This window comes from Hyperolius riggenbachi, chromosome 9 (genome assembly GCF_040937935.1).
Source record: "Hyperolius riggenbachi isolate aHypRig1 chromosome 9, aHypRig1.pri, whole genome shotgun sequence".
In the NCBI taxonomy this organism is placed as follows: domain Eukaryota; kingdom Metazoa; phylum Chordata; class Amphibia; order Anura; family Hyperoliidae; genus Hyperolius; species Hyperolius riggenbachi.
Genome location: NC_090654.1, coordinates 140,074,352 through 140,087,948, shown reverse-complemented (window position 1 = coordinate 140,087,948; position 13,597 = coordinate 140,074,352). Strand labels below are relative to the sequence as shown.

Genomic DNA, 13,597 nt, shown 5'->3' with positions numbered 1-13,597 from the left:
CACCATCAAATTAGTATTTTAGCTAATTAAAAGCAATAGTAAATGCTTGGAAATTGTTTAGAACCAATTATCATGTGCTAAGATTAAATATATATTTGTCAAGGGGTACTTGTGATAATGTTTACTATGCTAGGGGGTACTTGGTGAGTACGGGGTTTTAAAAGGGGTACAAACCGATAAAATGTTGAGAAACACTGCTCTAAGGGGCCCAAAGTCCTATGAGTACCTTTAGGATTTTACAGGTCATTTTGAGGCATTTGGTTTCTAGACTACTCCTCACGGTTTAGGGCCCCTAAAATGCCAGAGCAGTATAGGAACCCCACAAGTGACCCCATTTTAGAAAGAAGACACCCCAAGGTATTCCGTTAGGAGTATGGTGAGTTCATAGAAGATCCCCGCCTATTCAGTCCCCCAGGTACTGCCGCCGATCGGCGTTACACGATCCTGGGGGTGCCACTTTGCTGCCGCCAATTGGTAGTGGGCGGTCAGCTAGTGGTTAAAGAGGATTTTTAACCCAGGATTAAACTTCATCCAAATCCAGTAGCATTACCTCCTTTCCCACGAGAAATCTTTACCTTTTCTCAAATAGATAATCAAGGATGCCTTTATGGCTAATATTGGGGTGAAATTTCTCCCACAGTGTGATGTCAGGGCCATCGCCCTGACATTTTGCGGTCTTTTAACCTCGTTGAATTGTGTAAATAACTGTTTTTCCCAACTGCCAAGCAAGCAATATGTCCCTTTGTGCATAGAATTCTCATTAAACGGTCATTCCGTGGAGATCACATGACAGAACTAAAGATCTTGCCACATGTGATAAATTTCAGATTGTAAATGAATATTGTAAAAAAAAAAAAAAACAACACAGTTCTTCTTGGTCCGTTGCAGATCGGATCCGTTTTATACAAATTCGTTTTTCTAATAATATTCCTCATGTTTCCGTAAATGCTGATCTGATTGAAGTCAACTATAAATTACTATTTCGATGGTATCTGGTTCCCCAAAGGCTGTCAAAGATCAAAGCAAATTCCTCTCGCAACTGCTTTAGGGGATGCGCAGAGGTCGGCACTCATAATCACATATGGTGGAAATGCAGAAAAGTACATAGGTTATGGATAAGAGTTTGCACCTGGGCTTCATCATTACTGAACGTTCCAATCCCCAAAAACCCTGTCCACACACTCTTAAGGCTCATACACACATCAGACTATAGTCTTTGGAAAATGAAAGATCACAGACCAATCTTACCACCCTTCATGTAGTATGAGAGCCATACTCTACACAGTCTTTTCTATGGAGCTGAACTCCACATCAGAAAAAAATCTGATCTGCAGATGAATGTCAGTTAAATCATGTGTGTATGATGATCTGCAGAGCTCATAGACTATCATTGCAATTTGCAGGAATGGATTTTTGGCAGGAACAGATCTTTTGCAGATACTGATCTTTTGTGTCTGTACAGCATCTGTGTGTGCAGCATCTTGCAAAGATTTTTTTCTGATGTGGAGTTCAGCTCCATAGAAAAGACTGTGTAGAGTATGGCTCTCATACTACATGAAGGGTGGTAAGATTGGTCTGTGATCTTTCATTTTCAAAAGACTATGGTCTGATGTGTGTATGTGGCCTTAGGCCTTCCATACCCAAACTTGACCCCCACTCAAAATGCACTGATTAATTTTATCTTTACAGCAACGATATTAACCATAGCCGCTTCCTGGAATACTATAACCCTGTCTTTCGACCGGGTTAAACAACGACTCTGCCATATTTTAATGTTTGAAAAACTTAAGGCTAGACTAATGGATACCATGAAAAAATTTGATAAAGTATGGTCTCCACTCACAAATTATATACTAGGGTCCGAAACGACTTCTCAACTTAGACATTACTAACCTGGGCTAATCTACCTCGTGAAAATTTTTCTCGCTTTGTGGAAGTATCGCATGCCCCCCGCTCTCATGGTCCTCTTCTCTCTAAATTTCATTACTTTTTCCTATTCCTTCTTCTGTACTCTATTCATTCTCATACCTTTTTATCTACGGCTTGTTAACTTGTCAAGGCATAAACCTACACAGCTTCGCTTTGATATCATACCCCCGAGATATCACCTTTTGTGGACATATCTACAACAGTTAGACCTTTCTTTGTTTGTGATAAAGATCCTGCTTCACAGGAAGCAGGACCTCATGAGCACTCGTTGCACTTACGGGTTGACAGCTCTGCCCAGCCATATTTGGTTTTGTGAATGGGCAGTTGCTGTCCTCCCCAGCGGTGTTGGCAGGTTTTTAGTACACTGGCTCTTCAACACTGAGTTACTACACTTGGGGGATGCTGTTATATGATTATTACCTGTTCTGCCTATGTCAATATACAATGCATTCTTCCTATACTATTGTTTGTTCGGATATAGCAATGTATAAAATGACACAGTACATCTGCTGTTGATTTTGTTCCTGTACTTGTTAAAACTAATAAACTATTTAAACTAAACTTTTTTTTTTCCCCCAAACACACCCCCCCCCCCCCCCCCCCCCCGGTTTCTTCCTAAAAATATTTTTGTAGCATACGTTTCCAGTCTGTGGAAGCGTATGCCCAGCCAAGGGGGAGACGCAGCTTCCATGCTAAAGGGGTATAGCAGGCAGGACGGGGGTGGCAGCGAGTCCCACATCCCTACTACTCCTCCAGCTAGTAGTCCGCAAAACTTGTTACAATGTATAGCAGGGAGCTTACCTACTCTTTTGGTTCACGATCCGGTTCTTTTTAATTAACCGATTCCAATGAATCGATACAAAAAGAGCCAAACTTCCCATCACTATGCGTCGCTGCCTGCAATGCCGCCCTCTATACTTCAGAGGGCGGCAAGTAGTGAAGGGAAATTTGGCTCTTTTCAATGAATCAAATCGATTTGATTACATAGTTACATAGTTATTTGGGTTGAAAAAAGACATGCGTCCATCGAGTTCAAACAGAGAACAAAGTACAACACCAGCCTGCTCCCTCACATATGCCTGTTGATCCAGAGGAAGGCGAAAAACCCCTACAAGGCACGGTCCAATTAGCCCCAAAAGGGAAAAAATTTCCTTCCCGACTCCAGATGGCAATCAGACAAGATCCCTGGATCAACATCATTAGGCATTACCTAGTAATTGTAGCCATGGATGTCTTTCAACGCAAGGAAAGCATCTAAGCCCCCTATAAATGCATTAAAAAGAACCGGATCGTGAACCGAAGGAATATGTAAGTAGGTAAGCTCCCCGCACCCTGCTATACATTGTAACAAGTTTTGCAAAACTAGCTGGAGAGGTAGCAGGGACGTGACCGTTGCCACCCCCGTCCTGTTTGCTATCACCCTCCAGCATGGCGGCCCCCTCTCCCACCCCCCAGGCTGTGGCACAGAATTGGATCCGTTTCTGTGTCAAAAGTTGCCTGTGTAGAGGGAAATCCATTTTCCCATTGCCTGCCACTACCCCTTGCGTGTATCTGGGTCCAGATCCGTTGCGTGAAAATGCAGCAGATCCAGACCTTCCGTTCAGGTTTTGAAAACGGGTACCTGCAAACGCAGATGGATCCGTTTTTTCTTGGGTGAAGACGGCTGCTATTTTTAACATTGCTATCCGTGGCACCGTTATTAGTCGGGGCTGAAAAACGGAGCAACGGATATGTTTCCGGACCTAGTGTGAACCAGCTCTACGCCATTAATCTTGTGTGAAACATAATGACACACTACAATATCTGGTAGATATTAGATAAGGTTTCAGTACATATCATGTCTAATATCAATTGCGCTACTGCAGCTAACTGAAGGAAACTTTGTACTACCAGATGAAGTGCAAAGCTAGGCAAACCTTGCTGGCCCCTACCCTTCTCATGGCTTTTGCAGGTATCGATTGGGCAAAAGGTGGGCATGTCCAATAACTATTCAATATATAATTCTTAATATCAATCATACATACCATAGCTTTAATAGATTTTTGTTAGATTCATTGTTTATATTGAATTTTATGTATAATCTATCATAAATGCCTACTTTTAAGGTGCCCACATACCAATCGATTTTCCCGGCCGATTCAATCACAGTGATCAAATCTGCCAGAGATCGATCCTCCAATATGGCTGCCCAATTGTAAATTACCATCGCTTTCGTTTGGAAAGATCTTGCTCGACGGGGAGATGTGGCTGTACACTGGCCAGCACACTTGGCCACCCACGATCTAATATTAATCTCCCAAGGCCCCTAACCAAATGCGTGCAGCGGAGCACATTCAGCTGTCCACCGACATGCTCCCTCCTCTTTTCTTCTTCTAATATTGCCTTTGGCCATCTGTTCTCTGTGACCTGATGGCATGTTACATGAGGGTGAAGCCAAAAGGATAGAGGGTGAACAGATGTATGTGCTCAACTGCAAGCAGTCCAAGGGATCACTATTAGATGGAGGGGAGACCTGGGGGGGGGCTCGTCAGCTTGCCTGCTGCACTGGTTTTAGACATTTTTTTTATAGATTTCAAATCAATTTCCAGTGTCAATTTCATTTAGAGTGGACATCGGCTAGTATATGGCCACATTTAGAGGTAGGACACTGTACTAGTACCTTGACTAATAGGTAGGCGAATACACTATTACCGTGACCGAAAAAGAGCCAGTGAGCTAATGTTATGACTGGGAGGTACGCCAATTAGTCAATGACTTGTCTGGGATGGAGGCTTAAACGATAACCTCCTGATTTGAGTTATGAGTCATGGTAGTGACTTGACTCAAGTGTAAGCTAATAGTAACTTGAATAAGAGGCAGAATAATAACCTGATGATTCACTTAGAGACAGACCAGAAAGGCATTTTGTTTACTGAAAAGTAGACCAATAAAGTATTGACATCACTGAGGGGCGGGCCAGTGAGGTAGTGATTTCACTGAGGGGGAGGCCAGTAAGCCAGACACTTCACTGAGGCGCAGGCAAATGAGGTAGTGGCTTCACTGAGGGGGAGGCCAGTAAGCCAGAGACTTCACTGAGGGGCAGGTCAGTAAACCGGTGACTTCACTGAGGGGCAGGTCCGCAAGCTAATGAGTGACAGGTAAGAACATCTTAACTTACAACAATTATCATCCCCTTTGTACACCTTGGATCTCCCCCAGAGATACTCCAAAACCCGCTGTGACGGTCGGGTTCACCAGCAGAACCACGCCACCTGCGCAATCATACAAAAATGTGTACAAAATATGACCTGGAGTACCCCTTTAAATCCATTAGCCTGTGTTGAGAAGACAGTGTTCCTTGCAAAAACCAGACCTCTGCCACACAGGAAAAAGGTTATCTACCAAGGGGGCAATAAAGCTTCTCCAGGAAGTTTCCCCATCCTAGTTTTAAAGATAAGGAGAAGAACAGGTCCCCTCATAAAATCATTAGGTCCACATTCCTGCTCTAGCCTGATGAGAGGTAGAGAGACTTTTAATTCCCCTTGTTATGAAAGAATAAATCATTCAGACATTTTACTAAATTAATCAATGTTCCATAGATGCCAAACAAGTCAAAATTATCAGATATGCCTTAAACCTGAACTGGAGGTATCTGGTCCACAAAGTGTTGATCTGGAACCTTCTATACCTGAGATATCAAATCCCTCGGCAGAGAAGGTGTCAGCCCAAGCAAGTTTGATATCGATTGGTTCTGAACATGATGACGGAATGTAAAATGATGGTTTTTATATGATCTGTCCAAGATCCGCTGAGTTATGGCATAATTGGAGAAAATGCTAATTCGGCCCCTTATACAATAGGGGCCGGACTTCAGATTGCTAAGGGTGGGAGAACATCTCTAGTTACTATCCACACCCTCTGGCAGAGAAAGGGTTAAAAACTGACTGGACACTCAGACAGAAAGAGACTCCAGCCATCCTTATAACATCACGGATTTGGCTGAATTATAAAAGGACTTCTACCCATTCCACAAAACTTTCCTTAACTGGACTTTATATCTTCTGTTGGACTTATTATCGCAAAGGACACGGTAACTTGACAAATTGCTCAGACTATCAACAGCTATTTTCCCATTTAATCTTTGATTTCTGTATCGATTTGTTTCATTTGCTAAATGTAATTCTGCATTATTTCTTTAAATAAACGATTACAAATCGCTCGTCCAAGTGCGGTTCTGAAAATGTATTTATTTATTTATTGTATTTATAAAGCGCCAACATATTACGCAGCGCTGAAAATCTCTGTAAAAGGATTCATATCTCCGTAGAGACGTTACCATAACTGTTTTGATATAAATGTCGGTAGTTTTGCTATGTCTATAAAGGTTGTCAAATGAACCGTTTTTTCCTACAGGATTTAGCTAGAGTTAAGGTGCCCATACACTTGCTCGATTTCCCGCCGATAGACAGCAGATTCGATCACTGATCAAATCTGCTGTGAAATCGATGTGCAACGGCTGACCGATTTCCGTCCAAAATCAATCGATCCCGTCGATTTGTCCGCACGGAAAATTTTGCTAGATCGACGGCCGGTCGGGAGTGCGTCGATAGCGGCATTCGAATGTCCGACGACCGATGCTAGCGGCAATACATTACCTATTCCGCCGGCGCGTGTCCTCGCGGTCCCTTCTCCACGCTGGACTCCGGCTAGCTTCACTTCGTCCTCTACTGTTTAAACTTCCCCCAACAGGAAGTAAAGTGAAGCTGGAGCCCAGAGCGGAGAAGAGACAGCGGAGACCGAGGGACTCGCACCGGCCGGATCAGGTAATGCATACATCACACCCACTCTCTCTGATCCTCCAACACTCGGATGTGCCCAAAATTGCTTCGACTCCACAGCCCTGGCTGGAAAAGCACTACAAATTTAAGCATTATTTAGTGACTAATAGCAGTTAAACGTTCAAGGTAAAAGTGTAACATTTCCTCTGAAATACTTGCATAGGTGTGTGCAGCCTACTTGTGTGACAGTTCTGTAATACTGGAATGTGGTTACAGCCAAATACACTCTTCCAGACATAAAGGGATCTAAAAAGTTTACTGTAACTGCAATAAGTCTTTTGGCAAATATGTCCAAAATCCCCTTCCCATTAACATAACTACACTCCATTTCCGCTTTTGCTTCTTATGCAGTAGCACCTTATATTTCAGGGAGCAGCTGTGCCACAGTTGGTTTCTATTATGGCAAAATGCAGGACAGTGTCCCCCTTAAACTGGAAGTGTACCTAAAAAATGGATGTAGAGGGACTGAAAGTGTGTCTTTCAGAGATATTCTGCTGAAGGTTACAGTGGAGACATTTTAAATATTTCCACCCTGATCACCATGGAGTGTTGGGTATAGTCATTTTTTAAAGTGTAATTTCAAACGGTAAAGTAAACATTTAACTAATATGTTTAAAATCACCTTTTTATCAGTAATCAGTGGCATCAGAATATGGGCTACTGCATTAGTCGGCACATCTATCATTGGTGTTATAGGTGTAATTATTACATAGTGGGCAGCACAGAGGCGTAGTGAATAGCCCTCTCCCCTTGCAGCACTGTGTCCCTGGTTTGAATCACAGCAAGGACACAATCTGCATGAAGTTTGTATATTCTTCCCATGCCTGGGCGGGTTTCCTCCGGGAACCCTGGTTTCCTCCCATATCCCAAAAACATACAGAGAAGTTAATTTGTCCCCCCCCCCCCCCCCCCCCTTAAAAGAAATTGGCCCTTGGCTATGATGGGCATATGTCTATGCTAGGGATTCGATTGTGAGCCCCTCTGAGGCACAGTTAAGTGACAAGACTATATACTCTGTACAGAGCTGCAGAAAATGTCAGCACGATATAAATATTAATAATTTCTCACCATTCAGTGCTTAACTATCTTTCACTGCTGCTGTTTTTCTGAAACAGATCCTAGGAAGAGGGGAAGAAATATTCTGCTGAGGTGCCCTGTTGTAACATTTGCATTAGTGCCTATGCTACTGTGCTATGTCAGAAATTGACTACAGAGTGCCTGCCTCAACTCTTGACTTAACCTATCTGCTGATTGCTCTATTGTCTGGCTTGACCACCACCTTAACCCAACTACCAATTGCCTGCCTTGACTCCTGAGCAAATAAAACTACCAATTGTCTATCATGCGTCATGATTGAGATTTTCACTAAGCTTGACCCTAAGTGGCATACAACCATGTAAGAATCTGGGGAAAAAAGGATTAATGAAATAAACACCTTTTAAACAAGATTTGGACATTTTTAATACACATTCATGACACTGGGACTTTTGCTGGGGAACTTTGTGAACGACATCTTCAGAACTTCCTTATACTTGGTAATATATAAGCATGATATCCTTATCTTCTCTACTTAAAATGAACACAGAATGGAATAAAAAAAAAGTAATTTGCTGTCTCTGTAAACCCCCAAAAAGTGATCTGAAAGGAAGTCCATTTGATTCCTCTACCTTATTTTTTCACAAAGCATATTTCTGTGGACTAGTAAGGTTTCTGCTGAATAAGACTTTCCCGCCCCCACTGTAAATAAAGGGATAAAATGATTCTTGATATTTGCCCCTTTACCACAAGTTCAACAAAATAGTTTCTGGTTGACGTCAGCAGGTATATTAGCCAGACTTAGTCCAAGACTGCAAAGTGTATTTGTTCCCATTTCAAGAGTACCGGGGGTGCACACTGGAGATTAATATGGGGACTATTGCTACACTTTATTGCAACAACTCATTAAAAAAAAGACAAACTCACATCTTGGGTCCATGCACACTGGACCCTTTTTGCTTTAATACATATCAATAGACTATGGCACAATAACCACCAGTAAAGTGCCAAGTGCTCAGAAAGTCACCAGATTGTAGTTCCGAGAATACCTGTTCTCCTTCCTGACCAGGTTTAGGACTCCTACTGTCATCAGAGGATCAATCCTGTGTATGAACTAAGCCGTGACTCATGCATATATGTTTTTTGATGACTGTCAGTTCTCCAATATTAAGCACAAGGTGTCTGCACTGCAGGCTTCACAGTGTGCGGGAGAGGAGTGCAATAGAGAGCACGGAGGATTATCTTTTATCTTTGACATATTGTTCTATGGTGGATTAGAAAACCTCTGGCTGCTGATTGATTATTAATACATCTACTCTTATATTACATCTGCATACTACCAGATCCATATCTGTGCATTGTCAGTTATTCTCCTCATCCAACCCCCCATCATAATCCCTTCCTTAAAAATGTGACTGTCGGCTGAAGTTTTCAGACAAGTAGAGGCAGGCTTGTTCCCGTCAATTAGCTTTCCAATCCCTTCTTTCTTCTTTTAAGGGGAGTGAATGGGGCAGGGGAGGTGATAGGAGAGTACAACACAGCAAGTCTGCCCTTCCTGGCTGAAAATATGACTTTGCCAAAAGTAGAATATTTTTTAGAAGTGATTACAGAGACCAGGGGAATGAGGAAAAGAACGGACAACACACAGAGGGATGTGAATCCAACACTAACTTACTTACAGTAAGTGCTTACCTTAATTAGCTTTTCCCTCAGCTCAGCTGTACTTAAACAAAAAAAAGGCAGGCGCATGACAGCCCTGACTAAACACTTACTCATATTCAACATAGGATAAAAGTAATTTATGGTGCATTTTACTCTGGAAGAAATGTACTTGCATGTATGCAGGTATTTCAAATTTTACAACTTGCAATAGTAGGTTTTTCATGTTTTTTTCTTTGTTTTCCTCAGCATTCACAACTAAAATACAACTTTCAGCTGGAGCAGGATTTTAAAAAGTTGTTTTAACTAGTTTTATTAAACTTATTTCTGACTTTAGTATATATTTATCTTTGTTTCTTTTTATAGAACATGGAGACATTTAGCTCTAAAGACCTTGCCCTTCAGGCACAAAAGAAGATCCTAAGTCGCATGGCCAGTAAATCCATGGTGAACATGTTCATTGATGAAACAAGCAGCGAGGTCTTGGATGAGTTGTACCGGGTCTCAAAAGAATACACAAAAAATAAATCTGAATCCCAAAAGGTGATCAAGAACCTCATCAAAATTGCGGTGAAAATTGCTGTCTTGTACCGTCACAACAGATTCAGTCCAGAGGAATTAGTGCTAGCAGAAGCCTTTAAGAACAAGCTGCACAATGGCGCCATGACTGCCATAAGTTTCTATGAGGTGGAGTTCACTTATGAAAAGGAGGTGTTACCCCAGATTCTTACAGAATGTAAAAACTTGCTCCTTCGCCTCGTTGAAAAACACTTAACTCCCAAATCTCTTGGCCGCATACAACATGTTTTTAACCACTTTGCTGACAAGGAGATGCTCAGCCAGCTCTATGACCCCAATGGATCTATGAAGCCCCACTTACAAAAAATGTGTCAGGGGATGAACAAACTGATCGATGAGGGGAAATTGTGATGGATAAGAATGCATTTAGAACTTGATATTTATGATGAACAAATGAACAAGAATTCTGCCCTTGATTGGCTAGAATGTCCAAGTGTTTGACTTGGTGTTTACTGTTGTACTGAAACAATACCCATGTATTGCTAATGGGACATGGAGGTTTTGATAACCAAGACCACCAGTGTTATATCAGATTTTTGTGTTACTTTTGCACAAATATTCTTACAAGACCAACATGGGAAGCTACCTCTTAAAAACTTAACATAACAGGTAGAACTTTATTTGTTCAAGCTTGAACAAGCCATGTCTCCAAAGTAAGATATAATTTCAAGCTCCAATCCTTCAAAATGGAAAATGCTTTTAAAGGTGAAGATTAATTTTAAGGATGTATATTTTATAGAGAATGTGTTTGTTGTTATTAACCACCAAGCTTTTACCAAAGTGAATGCAGATACATTAGTGACTTTTTTCTTATAAGTGATGGCACTCATCTCAAACTGTATGTTACAAAAAAATGTAAATGTTTTGCGTGTGTGTACTCCAGGAATGGGCACACAGCAATTATTTGGTACAGAACTGAAAAGAGTTTAATTTTGCGGTTGCATGCAACCATGGATGCAAGAACCTTAGCACAAAAATAGTGTTGACAATGACATCCATTGTGAGAAAAGCTATGTTTTGCATCTTAATATTACTGAAGCACATCATAGTCAAAAAGTAATTAACACTGTAATGCATGAGAAGATTATACACCGGTTAGAAATAACTTCTTCAAAATCCAAAAGCTTGCTCCCTTTGCCTGACTAAATTCTAGATGTCTATACCATCCTTTTATATGGTTAGATCAACCAGATTTTCTAGTCTTTGACATAACTGTCATGCTGCCGGGCCAGACTTGATTCATTTACTTTTGGCTGAATTATGGCAACAAAAGGCAGTTGAACCTTACTTCATGCTAATTATTAGTTGTTATATTAGTTCTTCCTGCTCATCAATTTGTTTACTGCCTAAGCCCAAAGCGAGATCAAATTTCGTATTGCCGTTGCATGCCAGATGGCCCTCAGTGGGTTTAGGCTTGGATCGATGGTGCCTTTGTTATGTTTAACATTTGAGGCTTCAGTTTTCAAGCTTGCCAAGAACATCTACATTTCAGCTATGTTTACAATTGTGTTAGGGCTTGTTTCCACTACATGCAGAATGGATGCAGAAAAACTGACTCCAATGAAAGCCTATGGGCCTGTTTCCACTAAACGCAATTTTTCTGATGCAGATTTTCCCATAGGCATTCGTTGGAGTCAGTTTTTCTGCATCTATTCTGCATCCAATCTGCGTGTTTTGGAAACAGGCCCTTATGTTTACCAGCTCCATTTCCATAGAATTTCATCAAAATTGAAGGGAATGTATTCTGATTATCTTATTTATTAGTTTCAGTAATGAAAATAGATTTTCAAAATATTTTTATTAGGAAGATGCTTAATATAAATTGAAATTGTCATATTTGTTTGCAGCAACACAAAGAAAGTCTGAAGTAGGATTCACACTTGTCTGTCATTTTTCTGCATGCGTTTTCTGCACACCATAACCCCTTATTCAAATCACTTTTTCTCCGAAGGGATATATATCCCCTTCTGTTTAAAATAACTTTTCAGCACTCTGCAACTGAAAAGGTACCAAAAAGTAGGTGAAAAAGATGTGAAAATATTACTTAGGAGAAAAAGTGAATTGTATCCGGCCTCATGTGTTTTTGCATTTGGGAAAAGGAAGATTTTTTTTTTTATTTTTTTTTAACAGAAGCGTATGTAATTGATAGGTAAAATCAACACAGTGTTGCACGCGAAAAAATGCATTCATGTTTGAACCTAGCCTGTTGATTAACATGGTTTCTAATGCTGGGAATACACGGTTAGATGTTGAGCCATTTAGATGGCTCGATAGATAATTTCCGACATGTCCGATCTCGCGCCCGATCGTTTCCGCGCCCGATTTTGCATGGGGAACAATGGGAAAAGATAAGAAAAATGAATGGAAGATAAGAGAATTGTGCGCAAAATCAAGCGGGGAATCAATCGGGCGGGATAATCGAGCCTCAAAAACGTACCGTGTATTCCCAGCATCATTTTTACTATGCAGAAAAACCCACAGAAAAACAGACAAGTATGAATGCTTCCAAAGGCCTTTTTCAGATGGGCGACTGAACTCTGCTCTTGCCAAGCAGTTCAGTGTCCTGTCTGCTGGCCACTGGTGCAATTTGAGTGTAGTTAAAATGCAGACAACTTGCAGCATTTAAAACACCACGTGTGTTAGCGCTTGTCACATGGCATTACCTGGAGGACTTAGATGTGTCGCTTCTGAGCACGGCAGTGGCCACATTTAAATGTGACTCCATTGGGGGGGTGCCAGTACTGAACCAGTGCAGGAGAGCAGCTGACAGGTGGTGAATCCACTATGTCAGCTGTCCGTCTGGAAGAGGCCTTAGACTGTAATCTAAAGACCATATGTGATCATATTTCTAACTCATCTTTTAAACAGGGTGACTTTTGGATACAATCAGATCTTGGAAATACTGCTAGCAAAAGTTATTTAATTTTGTTTCAAACAATGCCAGCAGGACATCTAATTAAAAGCAAAAAGAAAATGATCGGGAGGGTTGATAAATTTAATTCAATCCTATTAGTTCCTGCTTGAGTCACAAAAACAATACAGCAAAAAATCTGCATTATTGTTCTAACAGCCCTTTTATAATATCCCCATAGTCTCCCAGTACCGCCTCCCACCCAAAATGGAGAAGCTGACTTAAAGAGAAACTCCGACCAAGAATTGAACTTTATCCCAATCAGTAGCTGATACCCCATTTTACATGAGAAATGTATTCCTTTTCACAAACAGACCATCAGGGGGCGCTGTATGACTGATATTGTGGTGAAACCCCTCCCACAAGAAACTCTGAGGACCGTGGTACTCCTGGCAGTTTCCTGTCTGTGAACCTTGTTGCATTGTGGGAAATAGCTGTTTACAGCTGTTTCCAACTGTCAAAAAAGAATGCAGCAGCTACATCATCTGCCAACAGTAAAAATGTCACCATGTAATAAATGTCGGAATGTAAATCAGGGATTTAAAAGATTTTACAATGGGCAAACACTGACTAAATCATTTATACATAATTATTGTAAAAATGAAGCACTTTTTTTATTACATTATTTTCACTGGAGTTCCTCTGTAAGGCCCATATACATGCTAGA

The 13,597-nt window shown here is 41.1% G+C and overlaps 1 protein-coding gene across 4 annotated transcripts in view; it reads left to right on the top strand.

Annotated features, from left to right (window-relative positions):
* Positions 1-11,140, top strand: part of TNFAIP8L2 (TNF alpha induced protein 8 like 2) — a 150,990-nt gene extending 139,850 nt beyond the window's left edge. For all 4 annotated transcript variants that reach the window (XM_068253587.1, XM_068253586.1, XM_068253585.1 and 1 more), the window contains one exon: positions 9,807-11,140. In XM_068253587.1, coding sequence (XP_068109688.1) covers positions 9,810-10,370 — 561 coding nt within the window. In that variant the 5' untranslated portion in view covers positions 9,807-9,809 and the 3' untranslated portion in view covers positions 10,371-11,140. The remainder of the gene's footprint in view (positions 1-9,806) is intronic.
* The last annotated feature ends 2,457 nt before the right edge of the window (positions 11,141-13,597 follow it).